Source organism: Polypterus senegalus, chromosome 5 (assembly GCF_016835505.1).
Source record: "Polypterus senegalus isolate Bchr_013 chromosome 5, ASM1683550v1, whole genome shotgun sequence".
Classification (NCBI taxonomy): Eukaryota; Metazoa; Chordata; class Cladistia; order Polypteriformes; family Polypteridae; genus Polypterus; species Polypterus senegalus.
Genome location: NC_053158.1, coordinates 52,483,294 through 52,510,301, shown reverse-complemented (window position 1 = coordinate 52,510,301; position 27,008 = coordinate 52,483,294). Strand labels below are relative to the sequence as shown.

The 27,008-nt window shown below is 36.9% G+C and overlaps 1 protein-coding gene across 11 annotated transcripts in view; it reads left to right on the top strand.

Annotated features, from left to right (window-relative positions):
* The window catches only part of ncoa2 (nuclear receptor coactivator 2), a 297,572-nt gene that overhangs the window by 200,885 nt on the left and 69,679 nt on the right, over positions 1–27,008 (top strand). For all 11 annotated transcript variants that reach the window (XM_039754630.1, XM_039754627.1, XM_039754625.1 and 8 more), the window contains 5 exons: positions 1,274–1,462; positions 5,352–5,453; positions 10,694–10,834; positions 12,066–12,213; positions 21,584–22,865. In XM_039754630.1, coding sequence (XP_039610564.1) covers positions 1,274–1,462; positions 5,352–5,453; positions 10,694–10,834; positions 12,066–12,213; positions 21,584–22,865 — 1,862 coding nt within the window. The remainder of the gene's footprint in view (positions 1–1,273; positions 1,463–5,351; positions 5,454–10,693; positions 10,835–12,065; positions 12,214–21,583; positions 22,866–27,008) is intronic.

Below are 27,008 nucleotides of genomic sequence, written 5' to 3'. Positions count from 1 at the left end.
CATTTTGGAATAAGGCTGTAACATAACAAAATGTGGAAAAAGTGATGTGATGTGAATACTTTCCTTATGCACTGTATATCCTACCCCTTGACAAATACCACTGTAACAAGATAATAGGTGTTACTCATTTCACCTATTGGTGGATTTAGTGTTGTGGCTAATGGGTGTGAATAAACATTGTGTCAGTTTCCTTTACTTTCTTACACCCTTCAATCTTTAGGACCAAGACATTCTAGACCCCTAGCCAATCTGGGTCCCTGAGCGGAATGTTCTTAGGGGTCCATAATAACAATATTATACTACTACAATACTAATGAACATGCTTAATAAACTTAATATTGTAAATACAGGGTCAACATGAAGCTGAATATTTATATATAAAGAAAAAACGTGAATATGTCACCTACAGTTATGAACTTATGTAAACTTTATTTTGTTCTTCCAATGACAGCAGACAGCACGCAGTAAGACACTCAGTCAGTAATGTTAGTTACCAATAAAATTAACCAAGAATTGAATTTAATCTGAGCTGTTTTTGCATGTCAGAGTTGCTAGCCTGGTGCTTTTCAGCAATGTGTCAGGTAGGTACTGTGAAATCAAATATCTGTTAAAAGCTTAATAATAAAACTATTACGCATAGTGTTACTCTATTACTCCAGTAAATTACTATCTTTAGTGTAGTTGTAATTGATATAACGTTAGGTAGCTTACTGGAAGTTGGATATATTTAAATTTCTAAACAACATCTGCAACAAATGCAAAATGAGCTGCTTTTTCATGCTTTCCTTCACCCCCAAACCCCCACCGCGCTCCAGACTGGTGTTCACTTTACGGATCCATATCTCTCATTTACTTAATTTAAAATTATCCTAACAAATGTCTGATTCATGAAATGGCAATACATGGCAAAAAATGGCAATAACTCCAATAAAGTCAAGCTACGACCTCCAGACCTCTGTCCTGTCTCTATCAGTCCCTGCTGCACCATAACCCACCTTTAAATAGTAGTTGTGTTTATTAAGCAAGTTAGGCAGTGTTAATGCATCGCAGAGATGTAATTTTAAGTGTTTTATTCTTAGACACAAGTGTTGTGACAGTGAGTATTTTTTAGTCAGCTAGATCTGAGAAGCATAATATATATCTGTGTTCCATGATGCTGTTCCCAATCTACTATGTCCTGTTTATTCTCTACAGTACACAGTAGATGGCAGTAGACATGCAATGATCCTATATCATTTCAATGCTGAATTGTCTTTTTCCTCACCTTTTATAGTCAATGGCGTTCCCTGGCCTAATGAAAACCCACGAAGGAACAGTCATACGTTTAATTGTCGCATGCTCGTCAAACCACCCAGTGACTCTGATGAAGAAGGTCATGACAACCAAGAAGCACATCAGAATTATGAAACTATGCAGTGTTTTGCTGTGTCTGAACCAAAGTCCATCAAAGAAGAAGGGGAAGGTGAGAGAGAACTTTTTATTCTCCAATCACTCATTACCAGAGCATTGTATTCTTCACTTGAAGTTGTGTCAGACTCCTCCCTTTTGGTTCATTCCATGTATGTGCATGACAGTAAACAAGTTGCTTAATCTTTTTGTGGCTACAGTTAAGACAGTTGATTACACGTGTCTGCTAAATACACTAAGCATAGGCAATACTTTAATTGTTTCAGTCTAATTTAAACACAATGCTTTCTAGGGCATTCACATTTTGCTAATATACCACTCCATAAGCATTTGCTTCAAGGGCAAAAAGTGTTGCACATAAACCAGTTTTTCAATCCAGCAAAGATATTTTTGTCACTTCATGTAAAAACATGGACTGATGAAAGATTTTGTGAAAGCGATGACCAAAGAAGGTGAAGGATTTTGATATTTGAGACCGATGCTTCCACAAATGAATGATGCAAAGATAAAGGAATGTTTTTTTCGTTGGTCCAGAAATCGGATACTGTATGTGGTTCAAAAGATCTTTTAGTGGGGCTGGAGGAAATTGTACGGATGTTTAGAAATTTCCTTGGAACTACAGAGCATCAAATTACTTCCAGCTTTTTGACAACATACTTAAAGCATACAAAACTATGTAGTGTAACATGTCACTAAAGATAAATTTTTAGCAGTAAAATGTGGACTTCTTATCTGCTAATCTTGCAGTCAGGAATAAACATGGAAGTTGTATCTGGTCATTGCCCCAATGGAAAAGTGGTGCCAGTGTAATTGGAATGGTTTTAGGAAAAGTCACCCCTCTCATTTCACTCTCAACAATTCGCCTCTCACGTTTAGCCCCTCACATTTTGCCCCATCACATTTCTCCCTTACCAGATTTTGCCTTGCACAATTTGCCTCTTGTAGATAATGAGTAGGTTACAGAAATAGTAAATGTTTATAATATTATGTGGCGCAATGCGTATATATTGATATTGCACTGTCTGCACCGCGATGCACCACAGATAGTCATGTGGCAAAAACTGCAAAAGCACGCTGTGCAACAGCCATAGTGTGTTCGGACCGATTGAATTGTCTAACAGTGCTGACAAAAAAACTCTGCGAAATCCAGTAACTCTAGTTCTATGGGACGCTATTTTGATATTTAAAATAAAATCAAAATTTAAAGAAAAAAACAATAAAATACAGGTAATAGTTTTAAACAAAGTTTAAATGATCCAGGTGGGTAATAGGAAAAATATCTGGGGTGAAGTGTGGAGAGTGAAATTGTATGAGCGGCGAATTTATGGTGATGGAGTGAAATTGTATAGGGTGAAATGTGAGGGGCAATTTCCCAAGTGGAATCCAACAATTCTGGCTGATTGCTTTTGGACACTGAAATATGAAGCACTAGATGCAGTGCATAAACATAAAACAGCAGCAAAACATTTTTAATACTTTCTAAACCAGGGGTCCCCAACTCTGGTCCTGGATGGCCCCAGTGGCTGCAGGTTTCCTTTCTAACCCTTTTCTTAATTAGTGACCTGTTTTTGCACCTAATTAACTTCTTTAATTGACTTGCTCTTGAAGCCTCAGACACCTTAATTGTTTCTTTTTCCTTAATAAGCGGCCAAACAATAATGAGATACAAAATGAACCAAAACATGACAAGCAAAGTCTGTCCATCATACAGTATCTGGAAATAAAGAAAGGTGAAGATGTCAGGAATGCTGATCTGCTGCTCAGGTCCCTAAAACATTTTAATGCTGCTCTTAGAAAAGAGAAACTCAACCAGTTCAGAAATATGCTGTGGAATGGAATTAAAAAAAGTGCATCTTTAGATTTTTCATTTCTCAGGGAATGAGTCTAAGGACACAATTCCTTTGGATCTGTGCTCTGCATGGTTCTGCCGTCTAATGTGATTGGTGGTCATAGAGGCAGAGGTGCAGACATCCTTTACTTGGGTGGAGTCTTGAGACCAAAGAACCCCTAACAGTACTTTTTCTTTCACTTGCCCTCAGTCACAAAAGGATTTAGTTTTGGCATTTATTTTTAGTGGCTTAATGTCTTTCTTTCAGCAGTGTACCGTCACAGTTTTTATCGTGTGCAAAGTTACAAGCGTGTTTTGAACATTTGAAATTTCTTTGATTACCGCTCTTGTTTTGCGAGTGGTAATTCATTTAGTAGTTTTACCCATGTTTTGGTGCTTTTTAAGTTTCTTTTTTGAGATTTGTTCCTTCTGTATATCAGTGACGCATGTTATCCATTATTTGATAATGAATATAGTGATGCTGGACCAGTTTCTCCAAAGATGTATAAAATCAAGCCTTTTTTTAACCACTGCATTAGAACTTTCTGGAAGTTAAATTCCAGAGGGAGATTTTTCAATCAATTGAAGTTTACTGCTATGGAAAGGCCGTCTAGGGTGGAAGGTATACATTCCGAAATGAAGATCATATTTTGGGATGGAATCCTCTATAGGCTTTGTGAGGCAAAAAGTGGATATGTGTGGAATATAATGATGTACACAGGAAAAGATACAGAATTTGTAAACAATGTAGGAGGGGTTGATGTGCCTAATTTTACAAAACTGTCGCGGATTGTGCTAATGTTTGTGCAAAAGCTACTAAATCGGGGATATCCAATAGGACTAGATAATTACTACAGCAGACCCAAGCTATATGAATTTTTGAATTTGATGGAAATTGACACAGTAAGAGACTGTCAAACTGAAAGGAGCTGCCAAAATCTCAAAAAAATTGAAATTGGGAGAAGTTGCCACTGCATTCAGAAATAAGTTGATGGCTTTGAAGTGGAAGGATAAGACAGATGTTTGCATGCTGAGCAGACATCTCATAAGAGATATGTAGTGTGTGTTTGTCACACAGGCAGAGGAGGAGAACAATATACTGCTACAGACACTGCAATGTTCCACTCTACGCTGCTCCGTGCTTCTGCACATACCACACACAACTGGAGTACTAAGTAAAAAATGGAAAATTTGTACATAGTTTAAATAAATTTACAAAACAAAATAAAACTAGAATGAAATTAGCTTATTGTTGCTAACAAAAAAAATATTTAAATAATTTTGTTTGTAGTTTAAAAAAAGGGCCCCCCCATTAAAGGGGTTAACAACAAGAATCTGAGCCTAATTAAGCAACTGGTTGGAGTGAGTGAAATTGTTGGCAGTTTCAGGCCCTGACTTAGTTGGTCTTCTGTTGGCTGACCCACTTCACATTTAGTTTCTGTTTAGGTGCCATTTAAGGAAATGAAATGAATCAATTTAAGAGGAACAATGAAGAAATTTAGGGAAGCAAATCTTAAAAAAACAAGTCAATTAAAATTAATTCAAAATAAGTTCATTAGTAGCAAAAACAATGCACTAATTAAGAAAAGGGTTAGAATGAAAACCTGTAGCCACTACGGTTCTCCAGGACCAAAGTTGGAGACCCCTGCTCTAAACTAATGCAGTGTGTCAACATCATTAAGCAATTAAACGTACTAAAATTTCATGTTTAAATTCTTACATAATACAGTTAGTCTGAAATTATATTTTTATGCAGTTTGAAGCTGTCTATCATAATCGCCAAAAAGGAAGCAAAATGTTTTGGGGAAGAATGTTGTCCAGTGTAACAAGCAGCTTTCCTGCAACTAACCATTTGGAAATTGTGTATTGTGTCTATATAAAGATGTTACAAACTAAGAAACTTATTACTCCTTTATAAGTCACTATATATTTATAATATAATTTGTGTTAAGCACCTTTTAAACAGTTGTGTGAGGCTGTTTGCATATTATAGATTGAGTAATTTTTGTTATCTTGTTTTTACCATCCAGTGTTAATTTCAAGATTACTAAATGCAAGTATAGTAATTTTGTGTCAGAAATATTAATTTTTAAAATTGTACACCCCCCAAACACAGACTTGCAGTCTTGTTTAATCTGCGTTGCAAGAAGAGTTCCAATGAAGGAAAGGCCTGTCCTCCCCACTCATGAGAGCTTTACTACAAGACAGGATCTACAAGGTGAGGTCACTTGAACCATTATAAGAATTGTAATTGTAAAGAGCTTTTAAATTACAGCCATATGTTGATGGTAATCCTATCAAATGATGTGGACAAGGGCAGTGTTGTTGATGTTGAATTTAATTTCTAGATAGTTTGTAGATTTTTGCTGCAACCAATTCTTACAGTCTGGAAGTCATTTTATATCTGATTGATATCCATTGTTATTTAGCTGAATGTTTTTTCTTACACTGCACAGTAGTATGAGATTTCTCTCTATTATAAAAAAAAAAAAATCCTGGAAAACAAAAGAAAGGTGATGATACGTGATCTTCTCGGAAGACTTTTAAAAGACCTGCGAGACAAAAGAGACTTGCCACAGAACGTCTTGTGCGGACTGTAAGCATGAGACTTGGTGACAAGAGATTGTCCCAGGGATGTCTCGCGGGGACGTGGAACATGAGATTCTTGCAAGACACACCCTACTTACAAAAGATATCATAACAGCACACCCTTCAAAAAAACACTCAGTCTTATAAAAGCACGCAACACACACATCCTGTGCTCTCAGCACATATAAGGCGTATAAGGACAATACAGAGAATAGAGACCCAAAGGCGTTGCAGAGAAAAAAAGGCAGATAAGAGATTATGAAAGCAGTGGAATTCGAAAGGCTCAAACAAACGATGGCGCGATACACATGCAGCGAAAGGTACAGAATATGAAAGCAGTAAAATTCTAAAGTATTGTGGTGTCCCAGCCAGGTAGATATAGATAGATACTTTATTAATCCCAAGGGGAAATTCACATAATCCAGCAGCAGTATACTGATACAAAAAACAATATTAAATTAAATAGTAATAAAAATGCATGTAAAAGCAGACAATAACTTTGAGTAATGTTAGCATTTACTCCCTGGATGAAATTGAAGAGTCGCATAGTGTGGGGAGGAACGATCTCCTCAGTCTGTCAGTGGAGCAAGACAGTGACAAAAGTCTGTCACTGAAGCTACTCCTCTGCCTGGAAATGACACTGTTCAGTGGAAACAGTGGATTCTTCATGATTGACAGGAGTTTGCTTAATGCCCGTCGCTCTGCCACAGATGTTAAACTGTTACTCCTACAAGAGCCTGCCTTCTTAACAATTTTGTCCAGGTGTGAGGCGTCTTTCATCTTTATGCTGCCTCCCCAGCACACCACCGCGTAGAAGAGGGCACTGCCACAACGTCTGGTAGAACATCTGCAGCATCTTACTGCAGATGTTGAAGGATGCCAACCTTCTCAGAAAGTATAGTCTGCTCTGACCTTTCTTACATAGAGCATCAGTATTGGCAGTCCAGTCCAATTTGTCATCCAGCTGCACTCCCAGATATTTATAGGTCTGCACCCTCTGCACACAGTCACCTCTGATGATCACAGGGTCCATGAGGGGCCTGGGCCTCCTAAAATCCACCACCAGCTCCTTGGTCTTGCTGGTGTTAAGGTGTAAGTGGTTTGAGTCGCACCATTTAACAAAGTCTTTGATTAGCTTCCTGTACTCCTCCTCCTGCCCACTCCTGATGCAGCCCACAATAGCAGTGTCATCAGCAACTTTTGCACATGGCAGGACTCGAGTCATATTGGAAGTCTGATGTATATAGATTGAACAGGACCGAGAAAGTACAGTCCCTCGGCGCCCTGTATTGCTGACACAATGTCAGACCTGCAGTTCCCAAGACGCACATATTGAGGTCTGTCTGTAAGATAGTCCACAATCCATGCCACCAGGTGTGAGTCTACTCCCATCTCAGTCAGCTTGTCCCTAAGGAGCAGAGGTTGGATGGTGTTGAAGGCGCTAGAGAAGTCCAAAACATAATTCTTACAGCACCACTGCCTCTGTCCAGGTGGGAGAGGGATCGTGTAGCATATAGATGATGGCATCCTCCGCTCCCACCTTCTCCTGGTATGCGAACTGCAGAGGGTCGAGGGCATGACGGACCTGTGGCCTCAGGTGGTGAAGCAGCAGCCGCTCCATGGTCTTCATCAGATGTGACGCCAGAGCAACAGGCCGGAAGTCATTCAGCTCACTAGGACGTGATACCTTTGGGACAGGGGTGATACAAGATGTTTTCCAAAGCCTTGGGACTCTCCCCTGTTCCAGGCTCAGGTTGAAGATGCTGTAGAGGACTCCCCAGTTCCAACGCACAGGCCTTCAGCAGTCGTGGCGATACACCATCTGGACCCGCTGCTTTGCTGGCACAAAGTCTTTTCAGCTCTCTGCTCACATGGGCTGCTGTAATTGTGGGTGGGGATGTCTCACCTATGCTGGTATCAGCAGAAGGATGGTTGGAGGATGCAGTACTCGAGGTGAGAGTGGGTTAGTGATCAAACCTATTAAAGAAGTTGTTCATTTGGTTTGCTCTCTCCGTCTGTCTCGATGGTGGCACCCGCTTGAGCTGCAGCCAGTGATAATCTTCATCCCATCCCACACTTCCTTCATGCTGTTGTTCTGCAACTTCTGCTCCAGCTTTCTCCTGTACTGCTCTTCGCGCCCTGAGCTGGACTCGAGTTCCTTCTGCACGCTTGAGCTCATGCTGATCACCACCTTTAAAAGCCCTTTTCTTCTGGTTCAAAAGGCCCTTGATGTCACTTGTAATCCATGGCTTGTTGTTAGCATAGCAGCGTACTGTTCTTACTGGAACTACAATGTCCATACAGAAGTTGATGTAATCAGTTGTGCATTCAACAGCCTCTTCAATGTTCTCACTATGTGACCCAGCAATATATCCCAGTCTGTAGTTCCAAAGCAGTCTCTCAGAGCCTGCTCTGCCTCAGGGGACCACTTCCTGAATGAGCGTGTGGTTGTAGGTAGTGCCCTCACTCTTGGTTTGTATTGAGGCTGAAGCAGAACCAGGTTATGATCTGCTTTCCCAAGCGCAGGCAGCGGGGTGGTGCTGTATGCGTCTTTAACGTTTGCATACGGTAGGTCGATAGTCCTGTTTCCCCGGGGGTTACAATCCACATACTGGGAGAAGGCAGGTAATGTTTTGTCCAGCGTTACATGGTTAAAGTCTCCAGAGATTAGCACAAGTGCCTCAGGGTGCTGCGTTTGTAACTTAGCAACTGTGGAATGGATGATGTCACTCGCTATCTCGCGTTGAGGGGATGTAAACAATAACAACAATCACATGTCCAAACTCTCTGGGCAAGTAATAGGGACGCAGACTTGCAGCCAACAGTTCGATGTCCCTGCAGCAAGTGGAGATTTTAACGCTTACATGTCCTGAGTTGCACCACTTTGTATTGACATAGAGAGCGAGTCCTCCTCCTTTCTTCTTCCGCAGGTACTTGCGTCTCTGTCCGCTCTAACTGTGCTAAACCCGGGTAGCTCCACGTTAGCATCTGGGATGGTAGTTGTTAGCCACGTTTCACTAAAACACAGCAAGCTGCATTCTCTGTAGGTTCTGACATTTTTCACCAGCACAGCCAGTTCATCGATCTTATTTGGTAGTGAGTTCACATTTCCCAGGATCACAGAAGGCACCGACGGTTTATAACGCCATTTTCTCTCAAGTTGTCTCGCTTTTATCTTATCTTTTATCTTTGCCGCTCGGCTGCCCGATATCGTCGTCTTACCTCATCAGGTAAATAAGGAACCACACCGGTATGAGCATTTCTTCTCAGTGCTTTGAATTGACTACTTAAATAGACGAGTCTCGGAGTGTAAAAATCCATGTAGTAAAAAGTGTCCAGGGAGCGATTCCACATAAAAGAAAGTGGTAGAAGTGATCAGTGAATTGAGAAAAAAAAAATAGAAAAAATAGGGAAAAAAAAGGTAAAAAGATAAAGTCATACACGGAGCTGCTGGAAAGGCTGCCACTCGGATGCGGCGCCGGGAAACAGGTTGAGGCCTTTTTGGTTTTAAATGACTGTTTGGGCCGATTAAGGGAGGACGGAGTACAGCACGGAAGACTGATAGCGGGGTATTGATTGATGCGGTAAGGGGGGCAAGATCCGGGGGAGGTGGGGTTGGAGGGGGTGCTAGAAAGTTGTGTTTGGTGTTAGGAAGTCGGCGATTGTTCAAGTAAAACTTTTGAGACACTTAATCACATCCGTCGCTACAGTATAAAAGAAAAGATAGAAAAGATTGCATTACTGCAAACCAAAGGTAATTAATCATCAGAACCAGGTGTAATTCAAAAAATAGCAGGACAAATCGAGGTCAGAAATAAAAGGCGAAGAGTAGACAACGAAGTCTTTTCGCATTTGCATCATTTACACAATAATGGGCCATATGCTATGAGAATCTGTGGTCCCAGAACAGTTAAAGCAACAACAAGTTGAATTTCAAAGAATACACAATTCGGTCAGGTGTATATTGATGATCACGGAGAAGCGATCTAAATTTTAACAGGCAGAAAGAAGATTACACACCAAAGGAGATCATGATATGCCATTCTTATTAAAATGTTTACAGTTTTTATAGCTTTTGCTATGATAATCAATGAATCACAGGGACAAACATTACAAAAAGTCAGATTATTTATTAGAGAAACAGAAACAATAGTCAGTTACGGGCAGTTATACGTTGCATTGTCCCAATGTGTCTGCAAAAAATATTGTTTTTAATGAAGCTTTAAAGTAAAAATGCAAATAATGAAATTGAAACAATTCCAAAGGAAAAAAAAAATTTAAATTGTTATATTCGATTAACCAAACACAGGGGTGGGTGAGCAAAGCGAGCATGGGGCAAAACCCCCTAGTATTTTTATAAGAAATATTTAGAAATATTTATCTTTTTGTCAAATGCTTAACTCTGTAAACACTTCACTTATTCCATTCTAACAATAGCCACTAATGATGAGCATTGTTGACCTCATGGGAAATGATAAAAAATGGTCGTAGCTAATAGTGTCATGAACACTAGTATGCTAAGTAGTAAATAACAGCTTAAATAATGTGAACACTTACAATGAAAGCCATGATAAAAATCTTTAAAACCAGGGAGAGAAGAAAAACAAAAAAACAATAACATACATAAATACCAGCATTTAATATTCCAGCAAAAAAATTGCCAAGCCCACTTTTGTAATTTTGAAATTTACACAGAATGTAGAAACTGAAAAATATACTTGTTTAATGTGAGTTCTTTGGAACTAATATTTAGAACATAAAGTACTTATTTATTTTCAATATATTCTTTAGTATGTCCTTGTAGACTGGATGGCAAAACATTAGAATGATACTATTTAAACTAAAGCATTTATTTCTTACTTAAATCAGGCAAAATTACATCTCTGGATACAAGTTTGTTGAGAGCATCCATGAAGCCTGGGTGGGAGGACTTGGTGAGAAGATGTATTCAGAGGTTTCACTTGCAGAATGATGGAGAGATGTCCTTTGCCAAACGACATCATCAAGAAGGTAAAATTGATTCACTTTATTTTTCTAAATACCTTCAATTTTTATGTTTATACTTAAAATCATTGTAATTATAGGTGACACTTTTTATATCCACTGTTACACAGAAAATAGTAATAAAATATTACTTGTATCTGAGTTTTAAAGTTGTTGCCCATTAACCCACATAAAGTGCACCTGCTAAGGAACCAAACAAGAGCAATTATATTAATCACTTTGAGATGGTGGAAAGAATTATGTCTAATTGATCTCTGAAATATTTTCATACCATCATTTTGTGATGTCTGCATACTACCTAATGGGAAGTTAACTGTTAGGAAATTTCCCTCATATTTTAACAAATTTTACAGCTTAAGGTTTTTATTTCTATCTTAAAAATTATTATGGGTGGAGTGGTGGCTCTGACGCCAGCAATCATAATGTTGCCAGTTCAAATCCTGGGTTTGACGTTAATCTGTATTCAGCCCTGCAAGCAGGTCTTCCAATTTACAGGGACAACTTGGGGGTGGTTAGCAGGATTGGCACTCCAGCCACCATAAAAATAGCCTGAGATGTCACCTGCTGCACTTGGGTCCCAATTCAGGTAGTTCGTTGTGTGGTGGGTGTGGCAACACGCTATCAGCGCATGCTCTTTTTTTGAGGAAAATTATTGTCCCATTTTCATGCAAGCTATCATTCCAGATTAAGATGAATGATGTTTGCTTTCTCAAAAATAATTCAAATCTTGAAAAGGCAATAAACAGTAGTGTGTACTTTATGTATTGTCTTTTCTTTGTAGGTTATATGTTAAAGCTTCTTGAGTAATGCATGCTAAAAAAATTGAGCTATGTTTGCAATTACAATTTGTCAAGAAATCCTCATGATGATGAGGTTTTTGTTTGAAATCATATTTAACATGATGTTCAAAATACTTGTGTAATTTTAAACGTTGGGTGGTTTTTAGACTATATTCAAATGTTAAGAGAGTGTGTTTAGTTGCTGGTTTGTAAAAATTTGTTCATGATATTTTTTGTTATATATTCTATACTTTGTGTGTTTGTGTGTGTATGTGTGTATATATATATATATATATATATATATATATATATATATATATATATATATATAAATAAAATAAAATATGTTATTTTCTTTGTCTGTAGTTTACTGCTTTAGTAGTGTAATTTGGGTGCTGTTTTTTTAGTTGATTCATTTTTCTTCATATTTTTTCATTTATTCTTATACTGGTCAACAGTTCTCAGGCAAGGTCAAGCTTCAAGTCCTGCATACCGCTTTTCCCTTTCTGATGGCACAATTGTCTCTGCTTATACAAAAAGCAAACTTGTGCGATCTCCAGCAACAAATGAGCCCCAGCTTTATATGTCCTTGCATGTCCTGCAGAGGTAAGCTTTCCATTCTAAAAAGCTATGTGCCTTCTTACCTTTCTTAACTTATGTGGCCTTAGTTAAGCAAGTACAGTATTTCTAGTTCATACCATAGTTACAACTGTCTGCACTTTAATTATTCATTGAATATTTTACAGCTAGTGTTTTATAGTTTTATATACATTTTATATGTACATGTGTCTGTGACCCACTTGTGCATTGACATGATTAATACAAATAAATATTGGTGAGAACAAGAATTTGTTGAGGTGGTCAACAATCTGTGTTGTATGTTGGCTAGAAGAATACAAGTTTGTTTGACAGACCCCCCCACGGGAGGTATCCCATCCATTAAATTTATGTGTTCACAAGTTCAACCACCTACCCACTTAATTCTGATTAATAAGGCAATGATTAGCTGAGCCAGCTGTGCTGAAGATGCAGTGTAGCAAATAAATAAGTAAATTTGATGGTAAGCATAAATAGTGGGGTATATCGAAGGTAATTTTGGATTTGGCTAAGATAACACACTTTGCCAGATTTAACTGTATTTTGGTATAAATAAGGCTAGAGTTGGCAAAAAAATATTAATTTTTTTGGGTGGCCCAAGTCTGTTGAACAGTATTGCATGTAGGGCTGTGCGATATGACCAAAATCTTATATCCCGATATTTCATTTCATATCCCGATATCACGATATAGTACATTTTCTTTGTATTCAGTGAATTTATAATCACCACTCCTTTTTTTTCTATTTAAATTAAAAAAATCAAAAATGAGAAGTACTCAACTTGTAATTATTTGTTCTTTTATTTAGAACATTTGAGCAAATGTTTGACTTAGAATGTAAACATAAAATGTTAATGTATCAAATATAAAATACTTTTCAAAAACAAATTACTAAAGGCCCAATATAAAATACTGCTATATAAAATGCCTGACATAAACAAAATGTGAACTGTAGCAGCAATAACTCTCACAACATATATTAAATATAAAAGGATCAAAGCACTAACAACTAAACTATAAATGGGCCAATAAACCCTTTAAACAAAATAAATACAAGTCTAACATTAACTGTCAAAACCAAATGTAAACATTGTACTTCAAACTGTAGCAGCAATAAGGCTTACGACAAAAATATATTAAATATATAATATTTTTTAGGCTACATTCTAGTAAAATGTTAATTTGCACATCGTAGTGTGGCAAATCTCCGTTAATGAGTTACAGCTGATCGCCCGTGCGTGGGACTGGACGGCGCTTAACGTGTTGATGCCGTCCAGCCCCAAGCACGGGGCGATCCGCGGTAACTCGTTAACGGAGATTTGCCGTGTTAATGCAGTTGTGACGTAAACGTTTTTTTTAACAAGATTAACGCTGACAGCAAACGCTGCAGGGAAAATTATGCCTTAAGCAAATTGTTTTGGTAGCAATTAATCTTCCAAGCTTTTAACATGCTCGTTTAAATAGTACCTTTACAACTGTAATATCCTACGTGGCCTGCCTCTCAATTGTAAACTCTCTGCATGCTCGCTCACGTGCTTTTTGCGGAGGTGGTAGAAGAGGTTTGTCGTGTTGGAGTCTGTGGTAGCGATCGGTTTGCAGCATAATTTGCACAGTACCGTTTTCTGGTCCGTGTCAGACTCTTCAAATCCAAACCATCTCCAAACTCCAGAGAGAGCCCCTCGTTTAGGAACAAGGTCCTTCTGTGTGGAGCTACCTGGTGTTGCCTCGTCTTCATCAGCCATGCTAGTGTGTCTGCATCCACGCAGGCCATCAAAACAATGAAAAAAATATTGCCGCAAACAGTTTATTTTGCGACACCACGAAACAAACGATAGCGTAATGTGCAGCGATAGACGTTTTCATATTGTCATCCGATATATATCGTTATATCGAACAGCCCTAATTGCATGTATGTAGTTAGTGCTGAAGCAGTTACTACATGTGAGTATAGCATTGTGCAGTGGTTCATACTGTTTCTTAAGAACGTATAGTCATCAAAATTTCTTAAATTAAAATCTATATGGAGAAAGGCAGTGTTGTCAAAGAGGTTGTGATATATGGGTTTACTGAAGTTCAGTGCTGCTAACAGAAATCTCATTATTCTTACTCTTAAGAAAATATGTTAACAAATATATTTCAGGAAATTATGTGAAAAACACCATGATTTGTGACAGACAGGTAACAGCAAGGTACTGTGTTACACACAAATTTTGGCACATTATTGAAAGGGAAGATCTACAAGACAGTAGTGAGATCAGTTATGTTATAGGGTCAGAGATGGTGGCATTGACCGAAAAACAGGAGACAGAGCTGGAGGTGGCAGAGTAAAAGATGCTACGATTTGCATTGGGAGTGACAAGGATGGACAGCATTAGAAAGAAATGAGTACATAAGAGGTTGGACAGTTGGTAGACAAGTCAGAGAGGTGAGATTGCATTGTTTTGGACATATGCAGAGGAGTGATGCTGAGTATATTTGGAGTAGGATGTTAAGGTATAAATTTGCCAGGTAAGAGGAAGAGGGGAAGGCCTAAGCGGAGGTTTATAATGTTATATGTAAAGTGGTAATTTTTTTATACAGCTTGATTCCTATTCCGTATTTTAATTCTTCTTTAGACTATTGATGAATTTTGAGTTATGTTAGTCATTTTCCTAGGTTTATTCTGCACTCATTTTTACCAGTTTGTCAAAGACATGATTGACACACCTGGTGAAGTTTTGAATCTGCAGTCGCTCATTAACTACAACCAGGCAATGTTACAGTTTCCTTATTCATATCAAAAAAGCATTTTACCCAGTGAATATTATTTTGCAGTAGCTGGAAGCTTATTCAGAATGTAGATGTTTAATTTAACCATTTGATTTTAAAGGTTGTTATAATGCCCTTTTCTAACAGTGTCTTTTGTTTTTCTAATTCATTTTGTATTTTAAAGTGATATGCAATACAATATTTTTCACTAAAAAAACTATTAAATGGACAAATCGTGGTATGACATCCACTAGTATGTTTGATTGTGATTACATTTTTCAGTTTACTCATTTAATGCTCCCCAACCTATTTTAGCAGCTTACTTCTTACCTCCATTTCAGACCTATTAAAAATGTATAGTTGCATATATCTCTTCAATCAACATCTGCAAGAAGGTCAACAGTATAAACCTGGGCATTTGCTGTACCAAAAAAAAGGAAATTTAAGCGTTTTATTTACGGTTCTTTAGGGTGTATGCTTTTCTGAGACAAGCTTGTTTTGCTAAATAGATTTAACTTTATTGATAATCTTATTATTTATGGTTTTATCATGAATTAAAATACAAAAGCATTGGTGAAATCTTCAAGCATAATGAAAATCAGTTTTCCTTGTAAGTTCTTTGGGTGGGATGCTACTGACAAACATATTTAGCCATCGGCAGTTTTAGGTTGTGTACTTTGGGGCATAAATCGAGATGATGATTGCAGAAAAACAGGTGAATGTTGTTCATCTGGTATAGTTTAAATGTCAACCTAATATATTCAGCAGAATTTCTAATTAAACTGTAACAATTATCGAGTGACCATTCCTACTCCATTTTACTCTTTCATACCTGGTATAACTATAGATATTAGAGACCTTTTAAATTATGCCTTATTTCCTGAAATTGAGCAAAAATATGTTCATCTTATTTGTGCACAGGAAGTGTATTTCTGTTTTCCTGACTATTAATGTACTTTGTTGGGTGTTTTTATTTCTGTTTAGTTTTCTGAACTCCTTACTGGATAAACTGGATTGGATACACTTAGAGTAAATATTACAAAATACGCTATATGGTCAAAAGTCTGTGGGCATATGATCTTCACACCTGTATAAGCTTGCTGGATATCTTCATTCCAATAGCAAGGGTATTAATATGGATTTTACCATATTTTGCATGGAGTTATTACATTGAGATTGATATGAATAACACAATAATGGTAATAGAATTGAGGTTTTGAAACTTTGAAAGTACTTTGTCTAAAGATGAATTTTAGATACTAGGGATGTCACAACACCAGAATTGTTTGTTTTAGATACCTTACTCGATACCACAGCAAAAACAGAAATAATATTCAGGGGCATTTTATTAAAGTACCTCCATTTATTGAAGTGAGCAATAGTGTGCCTTTTCTCTGTTATACTGTTTAACATTTTCTGTATAAATATTAACTTTAACAGCAGTTTTAAAATACTGGTATATCCATCTATAAGTTACCCAACTATTATTTAAGTAAATTAGTATTGTCATTCATAAGTGTCGAAATACTATGCAAAACTTGAACTTTAATGTGTGGCAGAGACAAGTATCCCCACAGTGTAACAACAAATTGGGATTTCAGTATAAAGAATGGCCTATCATGAACTACCTGATTTAGCTTGGCATGTGCATATTCTAAATTTATTGTGCCATTATCTGTTCAGTAACTGAATATTACTGATTAAAATCTACACCAAATATATAAATTCAAACATTATGTATGTACTGTTGAATTATTGAATTTCAAGATAATTCCAGATATTTTTCAATAAAACTATCTCTTTAAAGCTGTTTTTGTAACAACATGCTTTTAAAGTCTGGTTTGTTTGTGAACCAGTCGGTTATGTCTGTAGTATTTGCTGAAGAGTAATATTTAATGGATTAGTGAAATTATTTCAAATTTTTACAAATTCAGAATTTTTGACTACTGTTATCATTGTTAACATTACATTCTTCAGTTTACCATTCAAGTATATGATGTGTGCTGTCACTGATAGGTTACTGATGATGTTATAGTAATGAATGGTAGTTTGCCTTCAAAAGCAAAACAGATGACACATAATCAGTATTTTCAGATTTTTATTTAGTGATGAAGTACAATGTTTTCATTGTCCTACTTAGCCACATGTTGTTTTGGCGATTACATGTCTCTGTTAACACAGTACACATTCATAGGGAGAAGTGTCTTATCCTTTGAACCATTAAAATACAAAATAAATGTTATTTTAATATTAACAAATGAACAACTCACCATCTATGGTGTAGACAAGCCAAATAGCCACTTTGTTTGACAAGTCTTGTGTTGATATTTACTTGCTACACCAGCTTTTTGTGCCAGCAGTCGTCCTACATCCTGTAGTCCTATATGCATAAATGTGGATTTGTGTGAGTCACTCCTCATTGTGACTCTGAACTGTATACACCACTTACAAAATTGGACAGACTGTTGGCCATCTGTAGAAGTGTTCATTACAATTGGAGAATGACTTTAAAGACTCCATTCATATATCAGGGCTGTATAGGACACAAATCTTGTTATCTTTTCATCTCCTGTTACATATATGTGAGTACAAGTTAAACGATTACACCCCTCATTTGATTGATAAAGTTATTTTGCTCTCGAAAGCATGCACACATTTTGTTTCTAAATGAATTCTGTAATGGGATAAAAGTGTCTTTTTCCCTTTTATATACAAATAACAAGTACAATTCCTGCACTAATGTGCTACAATTTCTTGTGTGAACACAAAAGCCTTTCCAGACATGACCTCTGCCGTTTTTCTTTTTGACGCAGGTTGATACGGTCCTGAGTCACCAATACTGTGAGCCATCTTTTTACATAATTTTACTCAGTTTTGATTATGAAGTACCATGCCTTCTGGAGATAACTTGTCCACTTATAGTAAAAGATGATAGTTATGTTTTTGGAACTTTAGTACCAAAATATTACAGAAATAACAGTTCTTGTGACACCTCTTTTAGATACTGGTCCTCTGTAATCTTTATTTATATGAAGGAGAGGAAAAAGGCTGTAAAGGAAGCAATGAAAGAATTGTTTGCCTCATAAGTTGTTCTTACAGTGCCCTTTTTGACTTATTTCTTGATTGGCATCTAGAGAAATTGCTTTCATGATTTTTTAGGATGACAGACAAATATACCTTTTTTTTTTTTTTGTATTTGCAACTGTTAATTCTTTGATAGAATTCAAGGAAGCCAAAACCTGAATTGAATAACCAGTTTAAGAAAGTTAATGAGTGGATGGATTCTATATTTGTAGCTAAAACACCTATAATCTTTATTTATTTTATTTTTATAATTTAGACTTCCTATACATTCACAAATCCATTATTGAACCCACTTAGTCAGTTCAAAGTTATAGAGAGGACCATAGGCTATTGTAGCAGAATTTTGTGCACAACAGTAGCCAGCCGTGAAATGTGTGCAAATCCATAATAGAGTCACTCTAATACATGATTAACTGATCTAAATAATTGTTGTGCTTCTGTGTTTCTTTATAATATGTAATATATATAAAAGGAACATGCAAAAACAGGAACCGCAAGTACTGTACTACACTTATAGACAGGCTTGGACACACACAAAGTTTAAACTGAAAACAGAGCCCTCAAAATCAAGAAAAATAATAGAAGCTTAATAAACTAGGGTTCAAAACCTCCAGACCACTGATTGCTTTTTGTTTCAGCAGTTTAAACTAGTGCATGTGCGTCATAAATTACCTGACAGTGCTTTATGCTTGTGAGCTGCTGAAATGTGCATGTTTAATGGTGGTTGAGCTGGTGGTATTAGCAATATACACTGATGCTCTTCTAGGCATCGTTATTAGTTGACAAATGAGATGTGGCATGTACTTGTACAAAAGATGGAAATAAGAGATTCTGCTTTTTGTAACAACTACACTCGGGTGTCACTAAGTGAGGAAGACATTTTATGTGTTAGACTTTTGCACCAGCTAAAGAACAGGTAGCATTGCCACATAAATCTGCATATAGTTTGTTTTTTTTTCTCTCTATGTAACGATCCCGTTGCAGTACAGTAGCATAAGATTGGGAGGGTTGAATAGAGAAGACCTGTTGGGAGGTACAGGGCTGTCATTGCGATTTCTGGAAGTGGCATGGAAATGGACACACTATTTAAATAGGGGCGCGAAAAGGCAGGAAGTGAAGAAAGAAAAGACAGCCTGAGTTTTTATGGTGGAGAAAAAAAAGACATGACCCATCTGAAGCCAGGAGAAAGATTGTTTTCGGGAGCACTACAAGTTCAACACAGTCTGGGGTGGCCACCTCGAAGATTCCGGAGACGCTGAGGGAAGTGAACTTTATCGCGAAAGGGATTGGAAGCAGTGTGAGCCGAAATCTTTTATTCTGGGGTTGGCATGTCTAAGAAATTGAACTATTGGGAAACAGGAGAATTGAATAAAAAAGTTAGACTAAATCGAATGGACGGCGGGGAATATTCTGGGATATATCATTTTATTACTTTTGTTTATTGTATATATTGGAAGAGGGTGAGTTTTGGTGGATTGTAGAAAATGTATTACTGTAATTACACTTTTTTATTTTTAATTGCATCTTTTCTCAGTGTGGTTGTGTAAATATTGCTTTTATTATTATAAATCATCTTTCTGCTCTGTGGGAAGGGGCTGAAGGCAGTTTGAGGTTGACCTGCAGTCATCAGTATAATTTTTATTGTAAACTTAGTGAAGTGTAGTGGACACAATCATTACACAGGGGCTTAAAAGTGCTCTGACACCCCTACAATCCCTTTCATACCCAACTGTAAGTCTTAAGTAGGTCGTCTTTGCTACAGCTTTACTTCAAATCAGGGTAGTGCAGCAACTTAAGGATTATTTTCCAGTGGATTTGGTTTCATTACTGTATATGAAAATACAAAAATAAAAGAACAATATTTTATTATCAGAAGTATGACTTCAAATTGTTTAATTGGTAATTTCTATGCAAACCACATGATCATTCTAACTATAAAGTGATTGTATAGATTGTCCACTTCTGACAAATAGCACTGCTTCAAGCTAGGTAAGAAAAGGGTCATACTCTCTACATGATAAATTAAACATGTTGATTATGTAAAACCAGTCATTTTACAGTTTGCATACACCTGGAGCTCAATGATGATGATGGACTTCAAACCATCAATTTACAAATGTTCATTGCCATTTGAGCTCAGAATTCAAGTTTTTTCTTTTGTATATAATGTTGGATTAATGCCATTTTTGTCAAGCTTTGTTAATTTCAGAATTATGACAAATGTTAATCGTTGAATATGGTATAATATAGGATCTTAACGTAAAGTTCTCCATTTAGTATTCTTTTTCAGGTTCAGTCATAAATGTGCTCCAGTTTAGATACTACATTTCTTTTTTTTTTTTGGTTGCCTGTGTAACTGTAGATGCTCTATCATGTTGCAAACATGCAAGTCCATTGGGCATATCCAGTTTTATTAAGTAAAATATGTAGAAAGGTTGAATGTTCAAATAGTTGGCTTATATTGAAAACTTTTTTTGATGTTCACTTTATTTTAAAGTAAAATTAGTGCAGCACTCTTTTAAACTTGAAAATGGACTTTAGGGTGTTTAGTGAAGACCAGCTGGAATGCTTTTAAAATGAAAGTTTTATCTTTTGGGTTTGCATTCTTGACTGGCAGTCTAGAATATTTGTGGTGATAACTTTGTTAATAAATAATAGTACAGTTTTATAGATGGTTATCATAAAGCCTATAATTGTGTCAAATTAAATGTTATGTATTTGCTTCTTCTTGCTCGTTTTTCTTTATATCTGAACATAAGTTCCTTTTTCTGCTGTCCTGTCATATTCATATGGCAATTTAATGCACCGCATTGGTCCCCAGTCCAAGTGCTTTGAGATGTGAGAAAAGCAGTATATAAATGTAAAGGATTATTATTTTGTATAAGGCAAAATTTTGGTGTTTGGTGAGGAACACTGAGGGATAGATTTTAGTATACTTTTTAATATAAAAATCATCTTGGTGAATTGTTGCCCCCAGTATAATCTCCCTAATAAGGCCTATGCGGTATCTAAAGATTTTCTTGCATTTCTCCACACTTGTGTTTTTTCAGGCTTTTATTCTTAATATACCCACTTCCAATCATAGTAACAGGGAAAGCAAAAGTTTTAGAAACTGCATTTTGTAAAAGTTCATGTTTATTGCCTTTGTTTACATTTTTTGAGGAAACCACAGTCAGAGAATAGCCATTCACTTTGTCTTGTGGCTGGAAATAGCATTTCTTTTCCACAGCATTAAAACAAATGCAGTGCTGCTCAGAATAATATTGAATTATTGATAATGGTCCCTATAGTAATAGCCTCATATTGTATGATACACGTCACTTATGTGCTCCTTTTCACCAGACTAAACTCTGGTTGTGTGGAACACTGCACATCCAAAAGGTGGATTCAAAAGTAAATAAAGTACTTTGGTAATGTTTTCAATGGAAATACCAGCATTTTGAATTTTACAGTATAAGAAGTATGTCATTTTAACTGTTGTTTAGTTAATCACTCTTACGCATGACACAGACAAAAATAACTTTTTACATGTTTTTCTTTTCTCACAGGGAACCAAATGTTTGTGGGATAAATCAGGATGCGCCAGGGCACACCATGGGAAAGCAATTGAACACCGCCATGTCGCTGACAGTGGCCCAGAACAGCATGTCAACAGGAATGCCTGGCCAGGACATGACAATTAGTAGCAATACAAACTTCAGTGCTATGAGTGGTCCAAAGGATCAGACTGGTATAGGACAGATGTCGGGCAACAGGTTTGGGTGCCCAGGGGTAATGAATCATACCCCAGGCATGCAGGCAACTCCTCAGGGTAGTAACTATGCACTCAAAACAAATAGCCCGTCTCAAAGCAGTCCTGTCATGACCCCAGCACAGCAAAACTCAATGTTGTCTCCACGACATCGTGTTAGTCCAGGGATGGCTGGAAGTCCTCGGATACCTGCCACTCAGTTTTCTCCTCCAAGCTTGCACTCACCAGCGGCAGTGTGCAGCAGCACAGGAAATAGCCATAGCTACACCAGCAGTTCCCTTAATGCGCTTCAGGCTCTTAGTGAAGGCCAAGGGGTCACTCTAGGTCAGTCTTTAGGTTCACCTGACAGAAAAATGGGAAATGCGCAGAGCTCACCTGGAAATTTGAACCCTCATTCTCTCACAAAAATTGGCACCTCAGACTTTAAAGATTCCTTTGGGTTGTTTAGTGAGAACACTTCTGAAGCAAGTCACCAAGATGGGAACTGCCATTCTGTCGATGTCAAAGACTCAGTAGAGAACACCTTAAATCAGTTCAGCAGTGGTGACAGGACAGAGGCACAAAATCGACTACACGATGGCAAGGGACACACCAAACTTCTGCAATTACTCACAACCAAGTCTGAGCAAATGGATCCAACTTCACCCATCACAAACTCTAGTGGAGAATCCAACAAGGACTCTGTTGGTACAAATACAATAGGAGGCAGTCAGCCTTCAGGAGGAGCTATTGGACATGGGAATTCTTTAAAGGAAAAGCATAAAATTTTGCACAGACTACTGCAGAACAGTAGTTCTCCTGTAGACTTGGCCAAACTTACAGCTGAAGCCACAGGCAAAGAGCTAAATCAGGAGAACAGCTCAAATGCTGGATCAGATATAATGATTAAGCAGGAGCCAGTTAGCCCAAAGAAGAAAGAGAATGCACTTCTCCGTTATTTGTTAGATAAAGATGACACTGGTATACAGGACAAAGTCAAATTAGACCAAGTGGAAAATAAAATGGAGCCCTGTAACAGCACCAAGATTGGAAATATAAAACTGGAGAAGCCAGATCCTGGCTATGATCAGTCAGAGCAGGTAAGAATTTCTTTTGTCATATTCCTATATAAAGATATAGATCTCTCTATCTATATATACATACACATTTATATATGCACATATAAATAAAATACATATATATTTTTTAAACCCTTTTGTTTCTTACATGGAATTGACCAACCTTCTTAAAACCCTTGCCCACCAGGTTTTTTGTTTTTTTAGTTTACCTATTATCGCTACTTGTGGGAACTAGTCGTCAGGTTAGGAATATCACCATTCAGCTTAACTGATTTTTCCTTAGTTGTACAGTATTTGTTTCTTAGTTTTAGTAAATTATGTCAATGAAAGATGTGCTACTTGGTTCTTATAATTTTGTGGTCATAACTATTCATAGAAAGGTAAGTTTTCTTTGGTCCAGTTGCCGAGTAACTGGTTTATGGAGTAGTAAGGAATGAGAGTAAAATCTCAGAAGTCTGTGTTGCCAATGCATAGTGGATTTCGTTTTTCATATGTGCTTGAGTGTCTATACTATTTCATCCCAAACATATGTTAAAATGTGTGCAAAGTGGCAGCTTAGCTACATTCTCCTCCATCCAAGAATTTTTGTTTTATTTACTGTCCTGATTAACAGTAACTATACCTTTTTGAGTTAACAAAAATTGCTTATGGATGACTCTTAGTCTTTCATGGGGAAGAAATAGCAAAAAAGTGGTAATATTTTGGTTTTATTTATTCTTATTTATTTTGACCCCTGCAATAGAAAAACTAAATATCCCAAAATCAAAAAAATGATTTGACTGATTTGATTCAAATATGGTAATGTTACAGAAACAGGTAAAATCAGTGTTTTTTTGCTGATTTTTTTGTTGATAATAGTGCTGTACCAAGTAGGCTATACTAACGCGATGTGTAATTTTTTTTGGCGCTGAGATAAAGCCAGCACAGACACAGTACAAATTGGCTGTTTGAGGCCTTCCTGTTTATGGAAGACTGCTAAAAGAAGGGATAGGAGGGTCACGTGAAGAGTGATGCTAATTAGTAGGGTGGACAAACAAGGAAAAAGACACAACTTGATTTGTGGCTCAGAGAGTGAGCAGGTTAGAAAAGCTGAAGTAAGTTTAACAAGCACGCTGTAAAGCTCCAGTCCACTTGTAGGCTGCTGTGTCTTTGAACATTAGCATTGTGACTTACTTAGGGAGTAAAGCCATCTTAAAATTACAAATTTCAAAGAATTGTAAACATTAGGAAAAGCAAGAATTCAACTACAATATGTTAGGAATGTTTTACTCATTGGCAATTGTATATAGTATGTTCAAGTATAAGGAGCTGGTTAAAAAAGGTATATGCAGGTGCCGGTCATAAAATTAGAATATCATGACAAAGTTGATTTATTTCAGTAATTCCATTCAAAAAGTGAAACTTGTATATTAGATTCATTCATTGCACACACACTGATGTATTTAAAATGTTAATTTCTTTTAATTTTTATGATTATAACTGGCAACTAATGAAAGTCCCAAATTCAATATCTCGGAAAATTAGAATATAAATTAAGACCAATGCAAAAAAAAGGATTTTTAGAAACATTGGCCAGCTGAACATGAAAAGTATAAGCATGTACAGCACTCAATATTTAGTTGGGGCTCCTTTGGCCTGGATTACTGCAGCAGTGTGGCGTGGCATGGAGTCGATCAGTCTGTGGCGCACTGCTCAGGTGTTATGAGAGCCCATGTTGCTCTGATAGTGGCCTTCATCTGTTCTGAATTGTTGGGTCTGGCGTATTGCATCTTCCTCTTCACAATACCCCATAGATTTTCTATGGGGTTAACGTCAGGCGAGTTTGCTGGCCAATCAAGAACAGGGATACCATGGTCCTTAAACCAAGTACTGGTAGTTTTTGGCACTTTGTGCAGGTGCCAGGTCCTGTTGGAAAATGAAATCTGCATCTCCATAAAGTTCGTCAGCAGCAGGAAGCATGAAGTGCTCTAAAACTTCCTGGTAGACGGCTGCGTTGACCTTGGACCTCAGAAAACACAATGAACCAACACCAGCAGTTGACATGGCATCCCAAACATTCACTGACTGTGGAAACTTTACCCTGGACCTCAAGCAATGTGGATTCTGTGCCTCTCCTCTCTTCCTCTAGACTCTGGGACCTTGATTTCCAAAGGAAATGCAAAATTTACATTTTAATCTGAGAACATAACTTTGGACCACTCAGCAGCAGTTTTGTCTTTAGCCCAGGCAAGACGCTTCTGATGCTGTCTCTTGTTCAAGAGTGGCTTGACACAAGGAATGCGACAGCTGAAACCCATGTCTTGCATATGTCTGTGCGTGGTGGTTCTTGAAGCACTGACTCCAGCTGCAGTCCACTCTTTGTGAATCTCCCCCACAGTTTTGAATGGGTTTTGTTTCACAATCCTCTCCAGGGTGCGGTTATCCCTATTGCTTGTACACTTTTTTCTACCACATCTTGTCCTTCCCTTTGCCTCTCTATTAATGTGCTTGGACACAGAGCTCTGTGAACAGCCAGCCTCTTTAGAAATGACCTTTTGTGTCTTGCCCTCCTTGTGCAAGGTGTCAATGGTCGTCTTTTGGACAACTGTCAAGTCAGCATTCTTCCCCATGATTGTGTAGCCTACAGAACTAGACTGAGAGACCATTTAAAGGCTTTTGCAGCTGTTTTGAGTTAATTAGCTGATTAGAGTGTGGCACCAGGTGTCTTCAATAGATAGATAGATACTTTATATTGAACCTTTTCACAATATTCTAATTTTCCGAGATACTGAATTTGTGACTTTCATTAGTTGTCAGTTATAATCATCAAAATTAAAAGAAATAAACATTTGAAATACATCAGTCTGTGTGTAATGAATGAATCTAATATACAAGTTTCACTTTTTGAATGGAATTACTGAAATAAATCAACTTTGTCATGATATTCTAATTTTATGACCGGCACCTGTATAATCAATATACAGAACAATACTTAGTCACATAGCACTTCTGATGCATCCAGTTATCCAACAGCATTATAACTGAGGTCCTTTGCCTTTGGCAAAGCCGGGTAGCATGGCTAATAAATAAAGCAGGATAAAGCATTTGGTTTTTAAACTCAACTCTCAGTATTTAATGAAAACTGTGAAACAAGTGAAACTGTGAATTATATACAGATAAATATATTTCAGTTTGTTTTTTATTAATGCACACATCTCTTTAAGATGTATACTAATTCTTACATTATGTAATTGCCATATGAGAGCTCATATTTTAATTATTCTTTACCTTTGATTCAAAAGGGGCTATATTATCTTTGTAAGTATTTAACAAGTAGGCACTTGTGCTTACACCACTTTCAGTGCATTCCTGGGAGAGAATGACAAATATAACTCTGTGGTTTAAGTTAACAAAAAAAATATATTCTTATTTAACCCGTTTAATATACATCATACAAATTTTCTTTTAGATTTTTTTAGGATAATCTAACACTTAAACACACCAACAACATCGGTAGTCATTAATCTTTTAATCCACTTATTGATATCATTATCTGTCAAGCACTAGTCAGTATAGTTTTTAATATGTAAAGCACTTTGAGCTACTGTTTGTATGAAAATGTGCTATATAAATAAATGTTGTTGTTGTTATAGTTTTAGCATACACAATCGCAAATAGCCAGAGACTGTCCCAGTGTTTTGTACAATGGCATTATTTATTTATTTATTTTAAGTCCGTGAAAAGCAGCATAGGATCTTCATACCCTGTACCCAGAATGAATGGGTATATCCAAGTCAAATCATCACACTTTTGGATGTCGTTGTCAGAGATTTTGATGAAACTTGGCATGCTGATGTGGTGATATGAATAACCCATGGAACTGAAATTGCACTTGTTATAGATCAATATTAAAGGAGTTTTAAGATAACACAAGTTTGAATTTACTGGGGATTGGGGTGGATTATGACTTTGATTGGCTATATCCTCCTAAATATAAATTGAACAAAAATGTTTTTTGTATTGTTTTAAAGCTGTTTTCCAGCTGTATATTTTGCATACATACAGTACTATGCTATTCCCAAAATGAAAAATTACCATGTTATGGGTGATTATAATAATAAAAATTGAATTGCAAGGAAACTTGTATTTAAATTGGTAAATTTTTTTTGTTTTACTAAAGCTAGT